Raw genomic sequence first — 25,035 nt, forward strand, 5'->3', positions numbered from 1 at the left:
CTCATAACTTGTAATTCCATATAGGGGATGATTGAATCTTATGTTTTCATTCACTGTTGCGTAAATTTATCATATTATGTGTGTAGAGTAGCGTTCATTTCTCAACAGAAAAAGCAGGGCATTACATTTGAATTTTGTAAGGCTCATTTCTCAACGGAATGACTCCTTATGAAGCTCTGTATGGTCGACCCTGTAGGTCACCGGTGTGTTAGAGCAAAGTGGAGAAAGACAGTTTTTGGGGCCAGAAATGGTAGAGGAAACTACGGCTAAGGTGCGGGTGATACGGCAGAATTTACAAGCTGCTTAAAGTAGACAAAAGGGGTAGCAGACAATTGCATGAGAGATTTGAGCTTTGAAGTAGGGGATCATGTGTTCCTGAAAGTATCTCTCATGAAGAGTTTATTGAGATTTGGGAAGAAAGGGAAGTTAAGTCTCCGTTTCATAGGGCCGTTTGAGATTTTAGAGAAGGTGGGGGTGGTTGCGTACAGGGTAGCGCTCCCTCCTCGATATAGTGGGGTTTACAATGTGTTTCACATATCCCTACTATGGAAATATCACCCGGATCCGAATCACATTCTAATGTATGAATCATTACCATTGAAGAAGGACTTGTCTTATGAAGAGGAGCCAATCCTGGTTCTCGAGCGACAAGAAAGGAAGTTAAGAAGCAGAGTGATACCTATGGTGAAGATACAATGGAGACATCATGCGATGGAGGAGGCAACATGAGAACGGGAGGACGAGATGAGACGAAATTATCCGAGACTGTTTGGAGGTAAGATAATAAAATTTGAGGGACCAAATTTTTTTAGGGGGGAGTATATGTAATGACCGAAAAAAAAAGTGGAGGAAACGACGCTGTTTTGAAGAGGAAAAAACGACATCGTTTTGAGGAAGCTGGTGGGATATAAATAGGGGTCGGGAAAGGAAAGAAATAGGGAAGAGAAGAAAAAAAAAAGAAAAGAGAAAAACAGAGAATGAAGAGAGCGGGAATGAGAAATGAAGAGAGAAAAGAAGGTTCCAGAAAGAGAGAGAAGGGAGTCGGAGCGGAGAGGAGCGAGAATGGAGAGAGAAGAAGACCGTAGACGGTGACAGTGTGATCGACAGGAGGAAGAAAGATGGAAATGGGTGGTACGGTAAAAATTTTGGTTGTGTAGGTGCTGTGTGATTTTGAAATATCGGTTGTAGGTTGAGGAAGCCAGGTAGTTAGTATATAGTGTAGTGGAACTGAGAAGTGGAGGTAGGCGGTGGAGAGTATGGCTTGAATGGCGGAGACGTTCACGGAGAAGACCGTGGGAAGGGAGAGGATGGCGATGTTGGGGCGTACGAGAGATCTGTGGGAGAGAGTGGAGGTTGTGTGAGGTGAGTGTGATCACATAGGGAAGGTCACTGGGAGAAAGAGTGAGTGAGGAAGTTGGCGTGTGTGGGAGATCCGAGTTGACGAAGAGAGTTTGTTTGTGTGAGCGGGGGTGCAGAGGGAGTCGCGGGAGGAGAGAGAAGGAAGAATGTCTTCAGTTAGTGTCCCGTGAGAGGGAGAAGTGTTGGTGATGGTGACGGTGTGAGTCGGGATGTTCCGAACAGGCCTTGGGAGGCAGAAGAATAAGAGAAGCGGGGCGTGAGGGCTGTGAGGGAGAGGAGAGTTCCAGACCATGCGATAGAGTGGACTGTGAAATAGGAGATCGGTGTGTATGAAGAGATTCGGGTGAGGGAAGAGGCGTATTATGGCTATAGGGAGAGGTAGGTCTAGAGAGGGAGGAGAGTGTAGCTGCTAGAGATTGGGATGGCACATGAGGGGATTGTAAGGTGTGGTTTAAGGTGGGAGGGTAGGGGCGTGTTGGTAGTTGTGTAGTGTGAGTGTGTGGAGGGAATATAGGTTGGTATAGGTGTTGTAAATTTAAATGTTGGTGAGGGAACATCGCCGGCGTATGCGTGAAATATTGGTGTGTGTCGTACGGGGGAGGGGGAGGACGCCGATATTGGTGTCACTATTTAGAAAGAGTAGGTTGATCACCGATAGTGGTGATGGTCGAGAGACCCCGACGGGTAAGGGATTGAATCGCCGATGTTGGTGACGTGAGATAATGGTACATGTGTGTGTGTGTGTGGCCTAATAGTGTCGAGAGGTAGAGGAGTGAGTATGGGTCGCCGATGTTGGTGACGTGAGATAATGGTACATGTGTGTGTGTGTGTGGCCTAATAGTGTCGAGAGATAGAGGAGTGAGTATGGGTCGCCGATGTTGGTGACGTGAGATAATGATATTTGTGTGTGTGTGGCCTAATAGGGTCGAGAGGTAGAGGAGTGAGTATGGGTCGCCGATGTTGGTGACGTGAGATAATGGTACCTACGTGTGTGTTTGGCCTAATCGGGTCGAGAAATAGAGGAGTGAGTATGGATCGTCGATGTTGGTGACATGAGATAATGGTATTTGTGTGTGTGTGTGTGGCCTAATAGGGTCGAGAGGTAAAGGAGTGAGTATAGGTCGCCGATGTTGGTGACGTGAGATAATGGTATTTGTTTGTGTGTGTATGACCTATTAGGGTCGAGAGGTGGAGGAGTGAGTATGAGTCGCCGATGTTGGTGATGTAAGATAATGGTATTTGTGTATGTGTGTGGCTTATTAGGGTCGAGAGGTAGAGAATTGAGTATGGGTCACCGATGTTGGTGACATGAGATAATGGTACCTATGTGTGTGTGTGGCCTAATAGGGTTGAGAGATAGAGGAGTGAGTATGGATCGCCGATGTTGGTGACGTGAGATAATGGTATTTGTGTGTGTGTGTGGCCTAATAGGGTCGAGAGGTAAAGGAGTGAGTATAGATCGTCGATGTTGGTGATGTGAGATAATGGTATTTGTGTGTGTGTGTGTGTGACCTATTAGGGTCAAGAGGTAGAGAAGTGAGTATGAGTCATTGATGTTGGTGACGTGAGATAATGGTATTTGTGTGTGTGTATGGCTTATTAGGGTCGAGAGGTAGAGAACTGAGTATGGGTCGCCGATGTTGGTGACGTGAGATAATGGTACCTATGTGTGTGTGTGGCCTAATAGGGTCGAGAGATAGAAGAGTGAGTATGGGTTGCCGATGTTGGTGACGTGAGATAATGGTATTTGTGTGTGTGTGTGTGGCCTAATAAGGTCGAGAGGTAAAGGAGTGAGTATGGGTCGCCGATGTTGGTGACGTGAGATAATGGTATTTTTATGTGTGTGTGACCTATTAGGGTCGAGAGATGGAGGAGTGAGTATGAGTCGTCGATGTTGGTGACGTGAGATAATGGTATTTGTGTGTGTGTGTGGCTTATTAGGGTCGAGAGGTAGAGAATTGAGTATGGGTCGCCAATATTGGTGATGAATGTGAACAGGGGTGCTCAGGGTGTGACTTCGGCAGGGGGCCACGTTTGATATGCAATGTGAATAGTCTACTGAGAAAAGTGGGGCTGGTGTTGTACTAGGGTAGTGTTAAGACAGGATGTAGATGGTATAGATAGGGTACTTATGGGGGTACTGGATTTGCTATTGTTGTATGTGTTATTGATAACCATAACTGGTTTTCTGGGGTAGGTTAACAATGGCTAGTTGTAAGGTGGTTCTAAAGTATGACTTGGGTTGTGTAGGAGAAATGCATATAGACATACTGAATTTCTTGTCATTGCATATTATACCTGCAACTTGATTTTTATCGTATTGAGTTATGTGAACTCACTTCTTATCACTAACAGATGAACTAGGGATGGAGCTGGGATCTGAGTTGCTGGGTGCTGAGCCTAATCTTTAGCGCCATAGAGCAAGGGTTTCCTTTGTGGCGGGTTATAGTGTGTAAAAGTTTATATTAGTATGGATATTGTTTGCTGGAGATGTACGATATGGTTTTATGATTTGATGTATATGTAGAATTGTAAGTTTATATTGGGTTTGAACAATAAAATATGGACAAGTTTTCTTTATGCGTGATTAAATTGGTCATGGGCTTACGCCATTGAAAGAAAAAAAAAAAAAAAAAATAGGGCGTTACAGTAATAGATGATCAGGATAACATATCAATTCATGTCATAAAAGATCTGGGCCCTACATTTACTTAGTCATTGATTGAATTTCCAATATACTGCATGTTTGTTACAAATCAACAAGATTGCTTTTGTTTATATATGTACATACACAATATATTATGCACACACGCATATGCCTGTAGAGACCAAAATTTTTACACTTGTTGTTTGATTAGTCAAATAAAAAATATTTGACTAGTTAAAGATAAAAAAAAATAGAAGGCAAATATTTATTATTTGGTTGGGCGTAACACAAATTTAAACGAAATTGAATTAAATTAGAAGATAGACTCAATTGTTTTAGTAAATTTAATCTTATCTTGTATGGACTTGCAGATATATGTAGGCACCACATTTGTTATGGTCCATTCATCAAAATTTGAGAATGATTGCAAAATGTTTCCAAAGCGAGAGACGTCTCCAAAGAGCAAGAGTTTTTCTCCTCTCAGGAATATTCGCCTTAAAGCCTCAAAGAGCAAGTCTTCTCCTTTTTTTTAATAACCAAGATTTCTTACGAGGGATACAACACATTCAATAAGCAAGATTTCGTACTTACAGCTGGTGGCCATACGAGATAGGAAATCTTCAAGAGTAAAGACTTGTCTTTACCCTAATAAAATTAAACCAATAAGATCAAGCCCGACTGGAGTCCCACTATTATTCCTCAATTGAAAAAAGGAAAGGTTCAAAATGCTTGTTAATCACAGCAGTATCCTGTCTTCTTAAACGTATGTAACTCTTAACTACACTTTCTTCAGCGAAAGAAAAAAAAAAATCTCTAATCACGCTTGAGATTACATCAAATGATTAGGCAGGCACTGGACGTATTTAAAAGATATAATTGGTAAATATAACAGAATTGAATGGAGTAGATTATTTACAAAATAAAACATTACCACGACAGGTTGACACGTTCGGTGGACATTTCTTTTATAATTTCCAGCTGATACGGTCAACTTGGATAAAAGAATCTAAAGCTTACAGAAATAGTCCCAATCTAGAAACAACGAAAGAAACAATACAATGACGTAGAACGCATATCACCCAGAAAAATAAAACAAATAAAACTGCCTCCAATGAGCCATTTAAGTGATGCTTTCTTAATTCAATAATTATCCAATACTTCATATGACATACGGTAAGCACACATCATCTCCTACGAGGTGTCCCTAACTTACCCAGTTTCCCCTTCTTCGACGTTTAATGTTTCCAACGCCAGACCCACCCATCACTTCTGATCTCCCTAAAGAATTTTATGATGGCGACCCCTAAGCTCATGCGGCAGACCGGGTTCTACCCACACTCCATGGATATGCTAAGTCTGGTGCTGTAACTGGACCTGTGGTTTGTGTCAACTATGGCCGCAAGGAAGACTACATGACACTGAAAGAAGAGGTGGGTGCTAATGTGTCAGGTTATTTTGTATTAGCAAGGTACGGAGAGACTTTTAGAGGAGACATTGTGCAGAATGCGGTTGAGGCCGGTGCTGTTGGGGCGTTGGTGCATACAGATAGGAAAGACTGTGACGGCAGAGGAGGTGACAGGAGGTAGTTTCCAGATGACAGGGTGGATGCCGCCAAGCGGAGTCCAGGTGGTAACGGTTTACGATTGATCTGGTGATCGGACTACTCCTGGTTGGCCTAGTACTAGAGGATGTAAAAGGCTATCTGATGATTAGGTAGAGAAGGGTGGGGATATTCCATTGATACCTTCACTGCCAATATCAGCAGCAGATGGTGAAATCATTTTGAGATCAGTTGGTGGACAAGTTGCGAAAGAAGATTGGTAGGGAAGCAGCGATGCTCCTACTTACTTACATTGTGAGCACTTGAACACAGCTTGTAACTCAGACTGTGCCTAAAATGGCTTTCTGCATGAGAATTGCAGGGAAAGCAAGTCATATCAACAATTCAAAATGTCATTGGAGTTATAGAAGGAGAGGAGGAGCCTGACCAGTAAGTTTGGAGAACTTCCTGGAAGAACCACGAAATTATGATACCATATCTAGCTGAATTCAAATTTTGCATCTTAAAGCGTTTATCACTATTTCAGTAAGTAAACTAAAAGAAAAGAAAGCATAGCATCCATGACAAGGGAATAATAAGAAATTTCCAACTGTTACAAATCTCACCAACCAAATAATTGCATCATTTTCAGATTTCTCATTCTGGGTAATCAACGAGATGCATGGAAATTTGGAGCAGTTGATCCCAACAGTGAGACTGCTGCACTTATCGAGGTAATCATCCCTTCTCAAGTACCTTCCGAAGTGAAAATAAATATCATATGCAGTAACTAGGCCCCCATCTGAACTGTTTAAATTTGAACAGTTACATAAATTGCTCGAAGACTGTAGAAACAGCAGAAAATAGCACAGAGACCTAGAAGAACAATGTTATTGTGCAATTGGGATGCAAGGAGTATAGGCTGGTCTCTCTCCTACTCTCTCTATCCATCTCCTACATGTTTTTTCTATATTCATACAACCAAACTTCTATTTCCAGATCGGATCAACTGAATGGGTAGAAGAAAACAGGGAAATGCTTGCTTCAGGGGTTGTTGCCCACTTGAATGCTGATTGTGCGGTATCTGGAGAAGGATTCCATGCCTCTGCAACTCCACAGCTTGATGAACTGATCAAACAAGCTACTCAAAAGGTATCTAAAAGATAGTGATAAAACTACTAAAGGTATTAGTCAAAAGTAGATATCACCTAGCCAAGAACAAGTAACCGTTGAAAGATGGAGAATAAGATCTCATGTCATAGCTGCAAATTCAACCATACAACTAAAGAATAGTAATCAAAGCTTCTAAACTTCATTTGATTATTCTAAACTCCTTTTCTGCTCTCAAAGATGAATTTTCATTTAACTGGCTCTTGAAGGTTCAAGATCCCAATAATTCAATATACAATCTACGAATTGTGGATTGGATCAAGTAACTCTCATGTGATAAGCGCAAGGCAATAGCTTTCCTTCACCTGCTTCATATGATCTATCGTAGAACATTTCAAGAACAAGGTTAGCAGCAATATTCTAGGACTCAAACCACCAGCAATCAGCAATTTGAAATATTGCAGACCAAGTTGGGCATGAGAGTTATTCTCATAGATTAAGCCTTAAAGCTCATTTACATTATTTGAACTTCTAATTATAATTAATCTGTTTGTACATGGAACATGGGAGATTAGCAGGGGGAGGATCAGATTATGCACCTTTTATGCAAAATATCAGGGTTCCAGCAGCTGACATGTTTTTTGAAGGAGGTAACAAACACACTGCTATCTCGTGTTTTCATTTATCTGATTTTTTTTTTTTTAAATAAAAGTATGAAGCTGTATTAATGTAAGGTGCTAAGGGAGCACCGCTCGTATACAAAATTTACTGTTTTCATTTATCTGATAACCTGAATATAGATGGAAAACAGAAAAACAACAGGGATCTTGCACTCGTTGTCATTATCACTTTTGGTTCTGAAGTGAGAACCAATTGAAGACGTTCTCTCTTACCAAAAAGGAAAATAATAATAAAATAGACCAACATAAGGTCATGGTATAGCATAAGGATGCAGCAATATCTAACTGAAAAATTTAAATTGATCTAACAAAGGACTATAGGAGCAAAATTAAACATTTTTATTAAATTCTTCTCATGCAAACAACAACAATGATAAAGAATTAAAGACTAATCCTTCAGCGTTGGAAAAGAATTCTTCTTTCATTTAAACACAGTTACCATATTATTTACTTTATGCTTGTAAGATGATAGTGGTGAAGGAATGAATATATTGGCTTATGATTTACCATGACCATATATTTTCCATTACTATAAAAGTCATAAACATGCCTTTCACCACTGTTTTGAAAGGCATGTTTCTTACAATTGCACAAGCATCCTTCAAGTTATATAAAACATCCTCAATATTTTGTTAGTTTATTTCAATACTTACCATGCCTTAGCCATGGTATTTGTCAATCACAGGATATCCAGTATATCACTCAATGTATGATGACTCAACTTGGATGAAAAAGTTTGGCAATCCAATATTCCAGAGACATATTGCAGGTTTGAGAAAAACAATATCTAAACAATATAGTAATATATCCCTTTTGATTGTACAAATACTCTCTTTCTGTCTATAGCGGCAAGAGTTCGGGATTTAGTGGTTCTTCAGTTTGCCCGCTCAAGAGTTCTTACCATTTGACTCTCACCCTATGCATATGAGGTCCAGGTATGTTGTGTTCTGTGGCTGTACAACCATCAAATGCACTTGTATGTACTTCAGAACAATAACATCAATGCTTAGGGGCAAGGTTAAATCTAATGTACGAACTCAATGATAACAGAAAAATGCAAAGGATTTGGAAGAAGAGATCTTGGACAAGAACATAAATATTTCCCCCCATTTTAAAGTCCATTGAGACCTATTAGAAGCAGCCACCAAAATAAATAACCAGAAAAAAGGTATATTTGATTTTACGTAGATGAATATTGTCAAAAACAATTCATTTCAGTTGTCATAGGAAAGTATAATTCTCCAGGCAATAATAGAAGCGAAAGACTGGAAATCAATATGGAAACCTTATCATTTAAAAGATAGAGAGTTGAATGACAAACTAATGATGGCAGAGAGAGCATTCACAGACAGAGATAGACTCCATGGAAGACCATGTATAAGCATCTGGTATGTTTTTTATAAAATTTGACATCTGAAATTTCATTGACCTTTTGGTATTTTCTATTCTTCCTACTCATTCAAACAGCTTCTACATGAAAGCCCAAAAACAAGAAACTGAAATGGATAATGCAGCATAATGATTATGGTTCCAAATCCTTTCCTGGAATAGAAATGCAATCGAAAAGGTGAAGCATATGAATACTCCAGAATCATGGAATCCTGTTCAACATGAAGTGTGGAGAGTCTCCAGAGCTATTTGACATGTTGCGCTAGTGTCAATGGTCAACTAACATGATAGTGGCACTGGGTAATCACCCTTTAAGAGTTTAGATCACTTCAGGGTCCATTTACCAAATATTTCCTGTAAAGTATATCTATAGGGTGAAGGAAACATGCTCATTCGCTTGCAAATTATATCTATAGAGTGACATCACAAGATCATCAGCCACAGAGGATCTCCGGATCTCCTACATCACCAGTGAACGAAACTATAGGGGACATGAAATTCCAAAATTAAAAAAAAAAATGATAAACCTTATGCACATCTCCAAAGTAAAAAATATGTTAAACAAAAATTCTCTTATCATGTTCTAATTCTCAGATACAAGCTCAAATCTAAGTTTTGTTCCCTCGTGGGAGGCCTCCTATGCGTCTGATCATTTCAACTCCTTGCTCTTTTATAGACAGCTGATGACTTAATTAATCAAACGACTAGAAAAGCAAATTAATGCAAGAAGTAACCATAAGAAATGCATTCGATGTGCCCAGTAAGTAGGCTGTGGAGACAGTTTCAGAAAATTGACAATCAACCGGAAGCATAAATTTTATCCACTTTGAATAGTCAAAATATACTATATCATTTCTTAGTTTACTCCATTAATTTCTTCCTTGAAAGTTGCACTGCAAAGAATTGTTTCTTTGCTGAAGTATAAAGGGTAGTCTTCTATACATTCACGTGAATGAATCACTTGACATTCTCATAGAAGTTGGATTTAAAAATGGGCAAACAAAATAGGAACAGAGTATTTGTTTAGAGAAAGATAGCTTATACAAAGATCTACCAGTATTGCCCTCTAAAGAAGACTTTTATAAGATTAAAAATTCTAATATCAACTGCGATAAATCTTATATAATAATAAATTTCCTTTCTTTTTTCTTTAAAAATGGGCAAACAAAATAGGAACAGAGAATATTTGTTTAGAGAAAGATAGTTTATACAAAGATCTACCGGTATTGCCCTCCAAAGAGGACTTTTATAAGATAAAAAATTCTAGTATCAACTGTGATAAAGCTTGTATAATAATAAATTCCATTTCTTTTTTCTTTTGCATTTTTAAAAAGGAAACTCGAACATATATTCCAATTTATAACCTGAAAGAAATTTCCAAAAGAAAAAGTACGTGAAATGACAAATAAGTAGACCAATCAATTCCTGATGATCATGGCTCATATCCCACCAAGCATCTAGTAGGAGCTAGTAGATACCGTAGGCTCTTCCAATCCCTTAAAGATATCTGTAACCCATTGATTTGACACCATTCCTAGTCCATGTGGTACTAAACAATCAGGTCAACACCCTCTCAGAAGTTCTCAACATTTTACACACAACTAAATTCATCTCTTTGAATTTGGTCCAGGTGTGTGATCTTTCACATCTGATGAGAATATGAATAGACCAAATACATCTAACAATAAGATGATTTTGATATTTAGTTCCCTTTCTGGATTTAAGATTACAGAATTACAAATGTAATTAATCCCAATATGCTTCCCAAGGGACCTAGAAAAAGTACCTATAAAGTTGTACTAATTACAAGTTATCAATTTACCACCAACCTTGATTGCTCAAATCCATCAAGACATCTAATAAGATCTTGTAGACAGCGACCAAATTTAATTCATGGAAGATGTAAACAGCAATCCATGTTTAGGATCTTCGATGGGCAATAGTCCACTAGCCAATCGTTTTTCTCGTTTTTTCAAATATTCCTCAAGTCACAATGCCCCTATTTCCTAGTTTGGTTGTCACACGAACAGGAACATACCCTGAAACACACGAGTACATCTCTAACAAGATCTCTACCAACTTTCACTTTTTCAGAAGCCTTGGCAATCGGAACACCATTGACATGTTAACTTTGTTAAACTTGTTAGAGATCTTTCATTACTCATGTCAATCTGATAGCAGGATCTCAACCGTAGATTCCTTGGAATTGTACACATGTCAATCCTTCTTTGACCACGTTAATTAGAATCTTAATTACTACCATACTCCTTTTACTAATGTGTTCTAGAAAGCAAAAGTCCCTTCTAAGATTAAAGTATTTGCTCATACCACTATTCTTTTTTTTTAAATATGAAAAAGAATATATTCAAGAGCACCAATTGGGTGCAACTTATGTATAACAATTAGATATCAATCAAAAGATCAATAAGATCTCCAAAATCTTCATTAAAATAATGCGGATGAACCTTGATAAAAAAAGGTTAGACCCCTTATTTTAACAGGGTCATTACCAATGAATTTTTGCAAATTTCCAGGCCTAAACATACTCTTTCACCAGATTGTTATGTTATATTCCTCAGGAAGGGGGAGACCCAGAACCATTTATTCCTTCAGTATGACATGGCTTGGAAGCTGTGTACGGAGGACATCTGATTTGTTTAAATTGATGGGATTCGTTCCTTCTGTGGATTACTTCATGAGTTTGAATCTATATGGAGAGGGGATAAGAAAAGACGTAAAATACTAAAGAGGCATGCTTTGTTTGCAGGACTGTGGACACTACACATGGAATAGAACAACATAATTTTTGAAGATAGTACCTTCCCTACTCAAGTTCTCTGGGAACATGGGACATTCATGGCCTTCTTATAGGCTAAGGCCGATTGGCAATTTACTGATACATTACATTTCTGTGTTACATAGGAACTGGGGACGACAATAAACTGATATTTGTTGGGTTTCCTGTAACTTATTCTGGCATTCTTGTACTAAAAGACTCTAGGAAGATATATTATCCTCCGGTATTGTACTTTATCTTTTCTTGTCCTGACTGATATTTCTTTTCTTATCAAAAAAAAAATATGGAAGATGTCACTAAAACAGCAAGGTCATGTCAACAATTTTAACAACACAGTCATTGTTCACGTGCTACTAAACCACAAGGTTTAAGAACATCTCAATTCAGGTGTTTACATGAGCAACTAATCTTTAAGACAAATATTGACATAAAGGTATTCTACAAGTCACCAGTCTTTCAGAAGCAAAACATTTTTCTTTGATATTCAACAAAGAACTCTATGGTCCAGAAACTCAGAGATTATGAAGTATGAAAGGACCCAAAAAGAAAAAAATATAAGACTTTGGTTTGAACATAAAAAGAATTTGTTGACAAAAACCACACTTGAGTCATACAAAGATGTATGTTAATAAAACAAGAAGTTCGTGTCGATGAATTCTTTAACACAGCTATTGTTCATGAGTTACTGAATGGCAAGTCTTAAGAACATCTCCAGATCAGCGTATTTGTGTCAGCATACGAATCCTAAAAATATTTTACAGCCTTTCAAAAACAATGGCGGATAGTTGGGGTTGGAGGGGGTGCAGACTGTTGGGGCTGCCACAACGTGCTTACACAACATATTAATCTCATTAATATATTTAATCAATTAGATACATACATATAAATAAATACAAATCTATAATCACATACATGGGTACTACATATGTAATGGAACATGCATCACATATAATATAATATAACTTTAATAAACATACTAAAGCTTTGTTGGGTATTAGGTCCTTGATTTGAATAAAGCTTTGTTGGGGAAGTGGTTATGGAGGAGTCAGACGGAGAAAGGTTTGTTTTGATGTAGGGTCATTAATGAGAGGTGGGGGAAGGAACGGCAGGGGGTTTGTTAGGCCTCGCAGTTCGGTTCTGTAGAAGTGTGCATGGAGGGGGGGGGGGGGGGGGGAGAGAAGTTTTTGGAAGGGGTTCAGTGAAAGATTGGGAAGGGTAACGTCATTCAGTTTTGGGAGGATGAGTGGTTAGGGAGGGGTAGTCTCAAAAGGTAATTCCCAAGAGTCTATAGCTTAGCGACGAGGAAGAATGCAGAGGTAGGGAACGTGTTTAGGGGGAGGGATGGGAGCTATGGGTGGGATATTGACTTGGTTAGAAATTTGAATGATTGGATGATCGATGAGTTTACAAGGTTTCAACAAGATCTCGGAGATGTTCACATGGATTCGAACAACGATAAGGTTACTTGGAAATTCAAGAAAGATGACATTTTCATTGTGAAATCATTCTATGACTTTTTGACATCTAAAGAGGATAATGGTAAGCAATTCCCAATTCAACAGATATGAAAAGTAAATATGCCACCGAGGATCGCTTTTTTTACATAGGAAGCGTGCTGGGAATGCTGACAAGTTGATGAAAAAGGGTCACATTATGGCCAACGGGTGCTATCTTTGCATGAATGTTGTGGAATCTTGCAACCATCTTCTTCTTTGGTACCCGGTGACTTGTAGTTTATGGTCTATGGTTTATAGTCTATTGGGTATAAATTGGGTGATTGGGGGTTTGGTGAAAGATGAATTGTGGGCATGGAGTGGAATTAGAAGGAGTACTAAGTTTGTTAAAATGATTTCTTTCTTTACTTTTTGGGTTGTATGAAAAGAGATAAACAATAGAGGTTTCAATGGGTGTGTAAGAGATATTGGTAAAATTTGAGATAGATGACTTCATACTTTCGGGATTCTAATTCTGAGTCATGACATGTTTGGGTGGGATGATTTTGGGAGGGTTATTGATGCAGTAACTAATTTGTAAATTCTTTTATATAGGGGCGACACTCCATTAGTGTCATATACGTAATTTACATTTTTTATTTCAAGAAAATAAATAAACAATAAACATATTAAATAAGTTAGTTCAAGTTAATTTAAATAGTTATAATTTCAAAAAAATAAATAGTTAATTTGTTTGACATTTTATGATAAATATATCAAGTGGGACTAAACAAATTTGCTCCTTTATAAATAGGTCATGTATGAGTTTAGAGGTTATGACCCGTCTAGTCAACAAGTCGTATACAGGATGATAAAAGTCATCTATATTATGTATTGAGACAAATCCGAGACACTACCCTCCTGCTTTGTCACCCCTAGGGGCAATTAAGGTTCATTAAGAAATACAGTAAGTATAAAGCGGACCCCAAAAGAAAAAATAGACAGCTTTTTTTCCTAAGATAGGAATTCATTTCCCAGATTTTATATATGTTTTTGCATAAAAGCATGTACGATGTTGTGCATATATGTAGTCAATTATAAATGAAACCAGTTTTCTGAAATTCATTAAAAACTCTATTTACTCTTTTCATATTTATGCAACATTTAGAATTACCAATTCGTAAATATTGTTTGTATTTTCAACTATATCAAAAATGTTTTTATGTATGAACATTTACAAGTGAAACTGAAAACTAAAAAATGTTTTCATGTACCAAACAAGCCTAAGTGATGTAAAACAAAGAGAACTTGAAAACAAAGACTAATTTCATTAAGAACAAAAAACTTGAAGATCTTGAATCTCAATAATCAAAGTAATATCTCTATATATTTGAATAATTATCATAAATACTTTTCTTAATAATTAAGTGAAAGTACGTTATTTGTAGGCACCAAAATACATCAAAAATAGAAAAATTAGAAAAACAAGCAAATGAGATAATAAATCAAATAGAAATAATTAGAAAAATAGGAAATCTAAGCAATAGGAAAATAAATATTCCTATTCTCTTTCTTGTAAAACTTCTTAAAATTTGGAAAAAGAAATTAAATCTTCTTATTCCTATTAGTTAACTTCCCAAAACATTTATGTCCTTCAATTAGTTGTACCTCATATCTTCTATTACTGAAATATGTCTACTTTAGAAGTTTCCTATTTTGCACTGCTAAGTCTTCTCTTTCAAAAAAATAAAAAACCTAAGCCACTCAACTCCAATCGCACCAAGCTTCCTCAGGAGCTTAGCATCCTGGCTTAAACCCTTTAAGTAACGTGCTATTTGAATAAGTAAAAGATAAATATGTACTAGATAGGTATGTAATCCAGATGGTTCACAAATTCGAAAATTGAGAAAGACAATTGGATAAATGTTAAGAGAAAAACACCATTACATCGAACATTGCAGTCAAAATACTACATGAATTTTCTTCATGATAAAGTCTTTTAACATCACTAGTACCAGATAATTTTTAAACTGATAAATTGATTGCTAAAATAGAACAGCATAAAACTAGATAAATTCCTATGTATTTCTACAAGCTAACTTGCGGTATAAATCAAGCATCAGCACAGCCAGGATTATGATATATACCTAAACAAAAGGTTGACCTTCTAGTCTTAACATGCTATATACAATTTCAACAACCAATAGCACTAATATGTACCGTAGAGCAGTTGTATGCTTAACTCATTTACTTCCAAACCTTAATAGCCCCATCTCTACTGCTAGATATCAACAGCCTCTGGTTCAATTTGACAGAAGCCAATGAGAGGATGGAATCACGGTGGCAACCAGCAGAATCAGTTACAGCTGCTGCTAGAACAGCTTTTGCCGATAATTTAGTTGTCAGAGGTCGCCTCTTTGTCTCCTGTGCCCAGGAAAATTATTCAGTTATAGCATATTATGAAATGGAATCATTTTTATTTCAAAAAAGAAAAATTATGAAATGGAATCATAATAAAATTTCCACTTGCTTGGTTTAAATATCTGGATCCAGCAAAGAATTCTGAAAACCCCATACAGTTGCGAGTCGACTAAAGGTAGATTACAGAATGATACATACAACTTAAAAATGAAATGAGTAATCAAGTAGCTAAACCTACAAAAGACCACTGTATTCTACTTAATTGTCCCACGTACAAATTGTAAAAATACCTCATTATACTTCCCAAGAAGGAGGTGCCATTAATAGAGAACAAGAAGACTCAAAATTAGAAGCATTTTTTTTTTTTTTGAGATAACTCAAAATTAGAAGCAACTAGGGCCAATAAATATTTAGGTAACAATTATATAATTCTAATATCTTTTCCATTTAATTAGGACTATTCAGAATATTTAGAAAATTCAAGTGCAATTAGGATTTTATTTAGTTTCCAATTTGGATTTTATTTTATCTCATATGTAGGATTTGGTTACTCATCAGCTTTTATTTTGTTTCATATTTCATTGGATTTAGTTTCCTCTTTAAGATGTATACTTTGGTACTCATAACAGCATGTTTCTTTGAATATTTTTAGATATATTATGACAATTGAATAAAAAACTTTATTTGAGTTACATGACATCTCCTAGTCTCTCCCTCTTCTTGATAATTAATTCGTATTTTCTGCTCTTTTCTATTCCCAATTCTTCTTTGTGCTGTCCCTAATTTTTTTTGTTTCCTATGTCTTTTCTTCCCTTAAATCCTTGATGTCCTCTGTTCTCTCTCTTTAGATCAATTAGTATTAGCACCAAGGTGACCTATCTCAGCATTATGATCACTTAAAAATGAGGCTTAGATGTGAAACCTTCTAAATTATTTAAGATACCTGCACAACTTGCACCCCAAAATTAGATCTTGTTTCATAGAAATCGTCATTCCCAACTCCCTTTAAGTTCGGCCCACAGAGACAGTAACTTTTTTCAGGGCTGTAACATGAAAAAACAGTCAGTCACATGAGTCACAAACCCGGTAAACCTGTTATAAGATGAGCAAGCCGACAAAAGTTGAGATTAAATTAGAACCTGTAATGGTCCCATCGACGAATCTTCAAATCAGTACCCCCCGTCAGTAGATCACCCCCAGGTAAAGGAAGTAATGAACGGATGCCGGGCAGACGTGACGGAGGTTCATTCAGCTCATCAACTCTGTACCTTGAATTTATATTCCGCCTCAAATCTGCTTTAGAACTTGACTTACCAGATGGCCTTGCCAAGGACCATGGCAAATCAGAAATTTCAGCATCATTTTCATAGTTCGCTACCCGTAGTACCTGGAAATAGAAGTTAAAACTTGTTTCCATAAGCATAAATATACATGGTAAGAAATACTTGGTGAAGTCTAATCACGATCATAACAAGAGTACCATTGTTAGAATATAGAGAATCCACGCTCATCAGAACTCTATGCAACAATTAAAAAAAATGAATATTACTCCAGCTCTATGGAGCTATTGTACAATGTTTTTTATCTCTAAAGACAAGAAAAACTCATAGCTTTCTGAAACTTGATGGCATGCTATATGACTACAAAACACTTCATGTAGCTCTTAAATAGAGAAGACAAGACACCTAATTTTCATCTATATTTTCCCCTTCATATTTATTTCCAAAAAGAAAATATTTTGCCCTTCATATTAACATAAGCACCTCAAATTCATTACAAACTAAACCAAGATGGTTTCTAATCCACGTGAAAGGTTAGTAATTGGAAAACATCAACATTTTAAGTTTTATATTTATAACAAATCCAAGCTTCTCCTGCTATTCACTTTTTGAACAAAAGAATTTTATTTTGGTTATTGAAGGCTCATATATTTTGCATCAATTTGTATATGTTGACATCTAATCGACATTTTAGCTTCCTCCTAGTAAACAAGACATCTTTGTTATCCAAAAGAACTTTGATATTTTCCCTTCTTTTTTTCCTTATCTGGTTAGGTTCAAAATTTGATTACTGATTTTTTGGTAAAAAATTTGAGATACATCTAAACAAGATTGACAATGTCACCTGATGACAGCTCCCGTTCTCCGCATTCCAAAGTGAAACTTCATTGCAACCAGCAGCAACAAAAATAAGAGGCCTTGCCACCGTCGATATGGTGCCATTTAAAGAAGGAACAAAGAGGCACATCTTCTCTATAGGACAAACAATAGAATATTGCCAGGACTTTACAGGGACAAGGAACCTCATATCCCAAAGAGTAAGCACACCTCTAGATGATCCTGAGACAAACCAATTCCCACAAGGACCAATCACCAAGGAAGATACATAGCCTTCCTCAGGAACTGCTTGTAATTTCCATGCATCAGAATTTGACCTGATGTCCCAAAGATGGATTCCACAGTTTTGGGTACTATACATTACCATCTGACTGGAGCAATTCTCAGTAGGATAATTTAAGAGGGTAAGTATTGCACCCTCTCCGATATCCTTCTTTTTAATATCTGCAATACCTGAATACTTCTCAACAATGTTCCCTAGACCTTTGGAGATATAATCAACAGAAAATGTATGAATCATGCCATCACAAGCTCCAATAACCACTTGAGCAGAATTCCGAAGCATTGTAGCACATAGTGCTCGACTTCCCTCCAAGTGATAAGTTAGCCTTGATCTAAATGATATGTCCTTTTCCAACTTCCTTGAATCCCACACCTTCACTGTTGAATCATCAGAGGCACTCACAAAAAAGCTATGATCATTTGAAACTGCAATATCATTAACAGAAGAACGGTGCTCTTGGAGGTGTGCAACTAACACTCCACGAGGCCTCCAGCCTGAATCTGGCACCGACAATGTGCGTGCAAAAGATGGCACTCCTGTAAGTTCTATTGGAGCAGAAATATCTTCCCCAGTTACGGAATTTCCTCTTATTGTTCCAGATACTGCCATATCTTGAAATTTACCATTAATAGAGGCCATCTCACCTTCCCTTCCATCAGGTTCGTGAACCACTCTATGGAACTGTTTAGAACCAGTACCTACAGTGAATGAGCCAGAAATAAGCTTGGGAGCTGGAACTGAGCTAGCCAAACTAAATGATTTGTTTAGTGGATCCATCCATGGCATGGATAATGAACCAATTCCTAGGGAATTCATCAGCAATGAAGACTCAGAAGCTACAGGAGGAATTCCCACTGTCCTTTTGTCAAGGCTAAAAGAGTACAAAGGAATGCCTTCGGATGATTTATCACATAACAAACTATTTACACCGGTAACCTGTGGAGACATGAAGCATGAAAACTGTAATTTCTCCGAACACAGGGGATCATTAAGGTCAAGTGCAGTAGAAGCTTTGCATATAAGGCTTCCCATTGGTCTTAGCTTATTTGTATTCTCACCAGATTCAGTTAAATCTTGCTCTAATGCACTCCCAGGAGGTCCTCGATCCTCAAGGCTTGGTTGCTTATCAGACCAGCTTGTCGCTGAGCTTAGTTCCCCTGGCTCCTTCTTTAGTAAATCCATAGTTTCCCATTGTTTTGATTGTGCCGATGAATTATACCATATTTTTCTCTGTCTTTCTAACATGTCTGAACTCCTGACATTTTCCAAGACTTGGTAAAATACTTGTCTTGAAACTGGAGGTTTTAAACATGAAAAGAGAGTCTTTTCAGAGGCAAGAGATGCAGGTTGTCTGCGAAGGAAAGGGCGTATAACTGGGGCAAGAAAAACATATGAATCAACTGCACCTAAGCTCTCACTGCTAGCAGCAATGAAAGTGACAGCTGACCTTCTTACCCATTGACTTGGATAACATAACAAAGGAAAAGCACGTTCTATCATCTCAAGGAGTATTCGTTTCCGCAAGAAACCACTCGTGCACAGAATGGCCAAACAATCCAATGCATTAGCAATTACAGCCTCTGTTATATCACTTAAAGCCTGCTCAATATAAGGTAAAAGATATTCTTCCACACTTCTTTGGCCCACAAAAAAGCAAACATACACAATTTTCTCAAAGAATACAGCCCTTAGCTGTTCATCTCGATCATTCAAGAAAGCGGGAAGTATGGGTAAAAGAAAGTCATTACTCTGTCTCTGACCAAAGAAGCAGCACAGATTACCAATGTCCTGAAGGAGTGCTCTCCTGATATTTGGAGTTTGCTTTGGTCCCATCACAAGTTCTTGAACAACCTCAGCTATGGATTTTCGCAGCTGAGCAAGCTGCGCATCACCATTTAATCTCTGCAGTTGTCCATTTTTTCCATTAGATGAAGCCAAGGACTCCCGTGGCAAACTCAATTCATCAAGAACCCCTGCCTTACTCAAGTGTATCGAGTGAATCAAAAATCCATAAGCAGTTAAAGCAAGCTTAGCAATGTTGCTTGCATAACAAATTCTGACACTCTCCTCTGGATCATCAGGAAGCATAGAAAGCATTGGAAGAATATACTCTGGGAAAATTTTAGCATCACTGGGAGGAAAATCTCGGACCAAAGGCAGAATGTCACACAAAGTCTCCAAGGCAGCACAACGCACAATTGCTGCTGGGTCAGAAAGCATAGCAATAACATATGGAAGCACACGTTGCAAACGGTCTTCATCATCAATGTATAAGGAACAAGATTTTAATAGAAGTATAACCCCCCTCCTCAGATGAGGCAACTTGACATTGCGTACGCAGGAACACAGTAAAGATGCAATCAGAACCATCCCTTCACACCTCATATTAACTTCAGGTAATGGTAGGAAAGGCATGCCAAAGGTGTCTGATTGGCTGTCATACTCAGACATCAATTTACTAAGATTATTCATTGTAATCTTTTTCAGAAAAGGATGGTCATTCCTCCTAAATGCATCAGAAATACTTTGAAGAAGCTCACCAGGAGACTTTATATCACATCTGGTAACTGAAGATTTAGACACATCCCCCGGAATCGGCCTCGCATCAGTTAAATGATTGCTTTGTTTGACATCACCAAGCAATGTACTAATATCACCAAGAAGTTTGAATCGTTCCTGAGGTGAAACTTTCTCCATGTTTTCTCCTTTTCTTAACAAGTCATCAGTCAAGTTCAACTTGCAGTTTGCAACTGTTTCATGTGACTCTGTAATGCTTATGGTACCACCACCAGTCTGCTTACTTGACCTATCACCAATCATCTGCTTAAGTATCTCATGGAAAATGCCCTGGCAAACTGCAACCTACAGTACATATTAAGAGCATGAAGTTGTAAGTTGTAAGAAGTAATCAAATCTAAATACAATATTACAAAGATATTTACCCTCATATCAGAATGAAGAGGATTGCAACAGCAGTACAGATTGTGCAAAAATGGAGAGAAATATGTTGGAAAAACAACTTCCATGTAACTCTGCAGATAACTTTCAGCAGAAAGACGTGACTCTGGTTCCAACTGAATCATATGAAGTATCATCTTGCGTATTCCAGAATCTGGGATCTACATGCACGGAAAGCAATTGCCCAAAAGACCTCAGACACAAATAGGAGAGAACATGAGAACAATAAAGAAAGAGTTAAATAGAAACTTGCTGCAATTTAAGTCATAATCAAACACATACCTCAAGTTCCCTAGAAGTATAATAAAATAAGAGACTGAAGAAGATTAAGTCTACAAAGAAGCATGCAAGCATAGTTTTGCCTAGAGAACAGAGGAAGTGTGCATAGAGACATATAGCTCAATCTTGAAATTCTTATTTAAAAATTAAATTTTACATTTCCGCATGTAAATGAAAGGCTAAAGAATCAAAATGAAAAGAAACCATGAAGCATAAAATATAAAATAGAAAAGGGAGAGAAAGAGAAGTTTGCCTTTTCAAGATGTTGGCTAGGATCATATTGTCCTCGGCGATAAGCTAGAAGCTGAGAGAGTTCAAAAAGTGGCTGACCCTCAAGGAAAAGCTCCGCTATTACACACCTGGTGGATCAAAATGGCACTATTACATAACCTTCCAAAAAAAAGGTGACACAACTACATAGTCAGAAGATGATAATACAGCCTTGAACAAAGTAAAGGATAGAAATTTGAATGCTTTACCTCTAAGATATTTTTAAAAACTATAACATGATACAATACAGGTGGTAAAAGACATATATATCATGAACATCGAAATTTTAGAATACATAAAAAACGAAAAAGAATCAGATAACTCAAAACCAGCTTCAAATTAGCTCCGAGATTATTCAGAATCTGATAATTGAACATGCTCACCCAACTGCAAATATGTCCATTGATGGTTTCAAAGGAGCATCTTGTGCTACTTGCATCTCTCCTCCATGCTCATAAAATCTCTGTGGGTCGATAAACAAGTTATTTACAATCTAAAATTTTAAAAATTGCACAAGTAACAGAATAAATAGAAGGAAAACTAGGTATTTAATTAAGTCATTTTAGAGGGAAAAAAGACTGAAATAAACTATTATGTTTCGTCAAAAACAATCAAGCAATTTTAACAATTGACTCAGGGGGCAGGAGACAAAAGAAATCTTCTCAGCTAAAGCATTGGCATACGACAGCCAGCCACACAGGAATCTCATCACTAAGATGCCTGTAATTAACAAAATCAAAATGGAAATAACCTATATCAGTCATAATAAGGCATATTTTGCAGTCTCACAAACACATCAACAATGATTCAGAAGTACCCATCATCTAAACTCCAAAGTTTGTGATACCCTGTTGTCTCAATTACTCAATAGTATTTACTGTTCTAGAATTCATATTAGAAAATAAAGAACCTGAATGTGAAAAAAAATAAAAGAAAAAACTTGAATAAGGATATATAAAGTTTAAACCACACAACATCAGTAAATCGTTAATTATATAATTGTTAAGCCACAAGGATGAGCTCAGATTAAGGATTCCTCCAGTCAGTAAGCCAAAAAATAGAAGTAGAAAACTAAAGCTTTAAAGTAAAACAACATTAAAGAAGAAATAAAGTTAACCTCTGGAGCTAGATAACACAGTCTTCTTCCTCCTGTGTCAAAGAAGAATGAGAAATCTGAGGGATCATCATAGGGAATATATGTGGGTTTGAATGAGGCAAAATCAGCAAGGTATAGCCAATTCCACGAAGTGACCAGCACATTCTCACACTTAATATCACCTGTAAAGTTCCAAATTAGCATAAGGTGATAACATGAGAATGCTCCAGTAAACAAACACAACTCACCATGGCAGATATTTTGTTCATGGCACTGCTTCACAGCAAGAAGTAACTGCACAACGAACCAGAAGAGAAACATGAAACTTGACTCTTCGGGTTCACAATGAAAATGAGGAAGCGGGGGGAGTAATATCGGAGGAAGAAAGCTAAAGAGAGAGACCTGAAACGCGAGCCATTTTTTCTCCACAAGACTAAGGAAAGGCCGAGTACTCAATCGATCGTGTAAATTATTGAAAAAGTATTGTCTCAATAAATAAGCTGCTTTATCTGTTTCTTGCCAAAACTGCAAAACGCATGAGAAATTCCAACGGTAAAGCTCTGCTTAAGAGCCTGTTAAACACCCATAAAAAAGACAAGAAAATAAAACTTCCAACAAAATCAGCAGCAATGCCGCAACATAGAGCTACAAATCCACAATTAAATAAAAACAAAACAAAAGCTATGGGAATTTCAAAGTTAATTAAGCAGCTCTGTAATTCTCTCCTTCCTGGTAATCAAAACAGTTACTCGAAGGCTCCAGTATCTTCTCCATTAGCCAGTTCGGCACACGTCAGTCATCTAAGATCCCACTATTCAAAACCCCAGCGACGCAAAAGTTTCCATATCTTCCTCAGCCACAAACACCAATACACATTAAAAAGAATCCAATAACGAAGGGGAAAAGAAAGGTCGGAATTGAATTCGACCTGAAAGGGCCAGACATGTGGATTTTCAACGGCGAAGAAGGTATCCTTGATCTTGGCGAGACGACGCTCATACTCCCTGAGATCGATGAAGTCGCCGCGCTTGAAGTAGACCTTAACCAGCACCAACCCCTCGTCGTGCTTGCAGAGGATCGACTTGAAGAATCGGCTTCGACCGAGCACCTCCTTCAGCACCAGATTGTAGGAAGAAGGCAGGTCGTGCAGGTAGTACTCGGAGGCCGACACCTGTGTGGTTCTGGCGATTTTGTTCCCCATTATTTCCTCCTTTCTCCCTCTCAGGTGGTTTTCCGATAAATTATGTAATCTACTTCAATTGTGCCACATTTTTTGTTTGCCTCCTCTCCCTTTTTCTGAGTTTTCTTGTTAATTTTTTGGTAGTTTTAATTCCAGAGAAGCAAGCGAAGAGCGGGATGGAGGAGAAGGGAGTGATTGGGTTGATTTCGGTTTTCTTGACTTGGCTGGTTCAGCAGTTTGGAGTTGTACAGATGGCTTCCAGTAACGGGCTGCTCTCATGATATTGAGTCTCCTCCGTTGGCCGACGAATTCGCTTCAGGTTGATAATTCAGATCCTCAAGAATTCTTTAAAACAGCAGATAAGTAAATGATAAATTTAACGATAATATTTATTTTTTAAGTATAAATGATAAGACTTACTTTTTTAATAATATATTCTCCACTATTAACTTTTAAATTTTTTACTTAATTATAAAAAAAATATTTTTGTTTATCCCGCTATATTATTTTCAGTCCGTTATATAACTAAAAATTTTATAAAAATAAAAAGATTTTTAATGAAAATATAGAATAATTATTACACTTTAATTTTTGGTAAAATATTTACGTGATAAATAAGATGTTTTATAGTCAAATAAAATTTTTATATTTACAAAAATTAAATAGATAATTATTATGAATAATATCATTTTAATTTTTTTATCCATTACATGTATATATCAATTAAACTAAAATAATTACTGTATATATTTAGATTAGGATATATACATAGAGTTAATTTTTTTAATCAACTAAATTAAAATTTTATTTTAAAATATATATTAATATTAATTTTATTTTAAAGATATTTTAAAAGTTTAAAATTATATTATTTTAATATTTATCTATATAAATATTATATTATCTGGCTTCAAAAACTAATAATTCGTTAGAAAGCTTTATCCATTAATTTTTAAATTTTAGTTTAATTAAGATCTTTATCTTTTTCATTTCAATTTTAGTTTATCTCAAACTACATACTTTGAGATTTATTCTTTAATTTTGTGATTTAAATCGTGTTAATATTTCACATTTTTTATTTAAATATTTATATGCACTATAAATTATCATTTTTATATTTTATATACGTAGTTCACAAATTATTTCTCTTTCCTTAAAGTGCAGTTCTTCCTCCAACAAACACCTGCATTCTTTTTTTAAATTAAAAAAGAAGATTTGACTGAAATTAATCTTTAATACATACACTTAAGCATCATCGGCGAATTAATACAGCAGATCATAAGTACCACTGCGGATTCTTATTTAAATAAGGACCAGATGATGATCCATTACACGAGATATTTACAAATCTACTGTTAACATTACCGCAAATTATAAAACGAAAACCATCGCCATCTTCAATTAGCAGTCTCCTCGATCTCCTCTGGATCTTCAAAGTTAGGATCCTTAGCGTCCATAGCCTCTCTCTCTCGCCCG

The 25,035-nt window shown here is 36.9% G+C and overlaps 1 protein-coding gene and 1 pseudogene across 1 annotated transcript; one reads left to right on the forward strand and one right to left on the reverse strand.

Moving 5' to 3' along the window:
• Positions 1-1,265: 1,265 nt before the first annotated feature.
• On the forward strand, positions 1,266-9,008 carry LOC110824836 (putative glutamate carboxypeptidase LAMP1; annotated as a pseudogene).
• Positions 9,009-14,910: 5,902 nt separating this feature from the next.
• On the reverse strand, positions 14,911-23,922 carry VPS15 (protein kinase family protein / WD-40 repeat family protein). Its single transcript, XM_088208703.1, has 11 exons — positions 23,308-23,922; positions 22,782-22,904; positions 22,628-22,673; positions 22,401-22,561; positions 21,667-21,746; positions 21,267-21,372; positions 20,719-20,895; positions 17,501-20,638; positions 16,516-16,763; positions 16,320-16,419; positions 14,911-15,379 (listed from the first exon to the last, which is right to left on the reverse strand). The coding sequence occupies exons 1-11, from the start codon at positions 23,578-23,580 to the stop codon at positions 15,203-15,205; spliced, it is 4,629 nt and encodes a 1,542-aa protein (XP_088064829.1). The 5' UTR covers positions 23,581-23,922; the 3' UTR covers positions 14,911-15,202.
• Between the last annotated feature and the right edge of the window lie 1,113 nt (positions 23,923-25,035).

Source organism: Carica papaya, chromosome 7 (genome assembly GCF_054855325.1).
Source record: "Carica papaya isolate Zhongbai chromosome 7, ASM5485532v1, whole genome shotgun sequence".
In the NCBI taxonomy this organism is placed as follows: Eukaryota; Viridiplantae; Streptophyta; class Magnoliopsida; order Brassicales; family Caricaceae; genus Carica; species Carica papaya.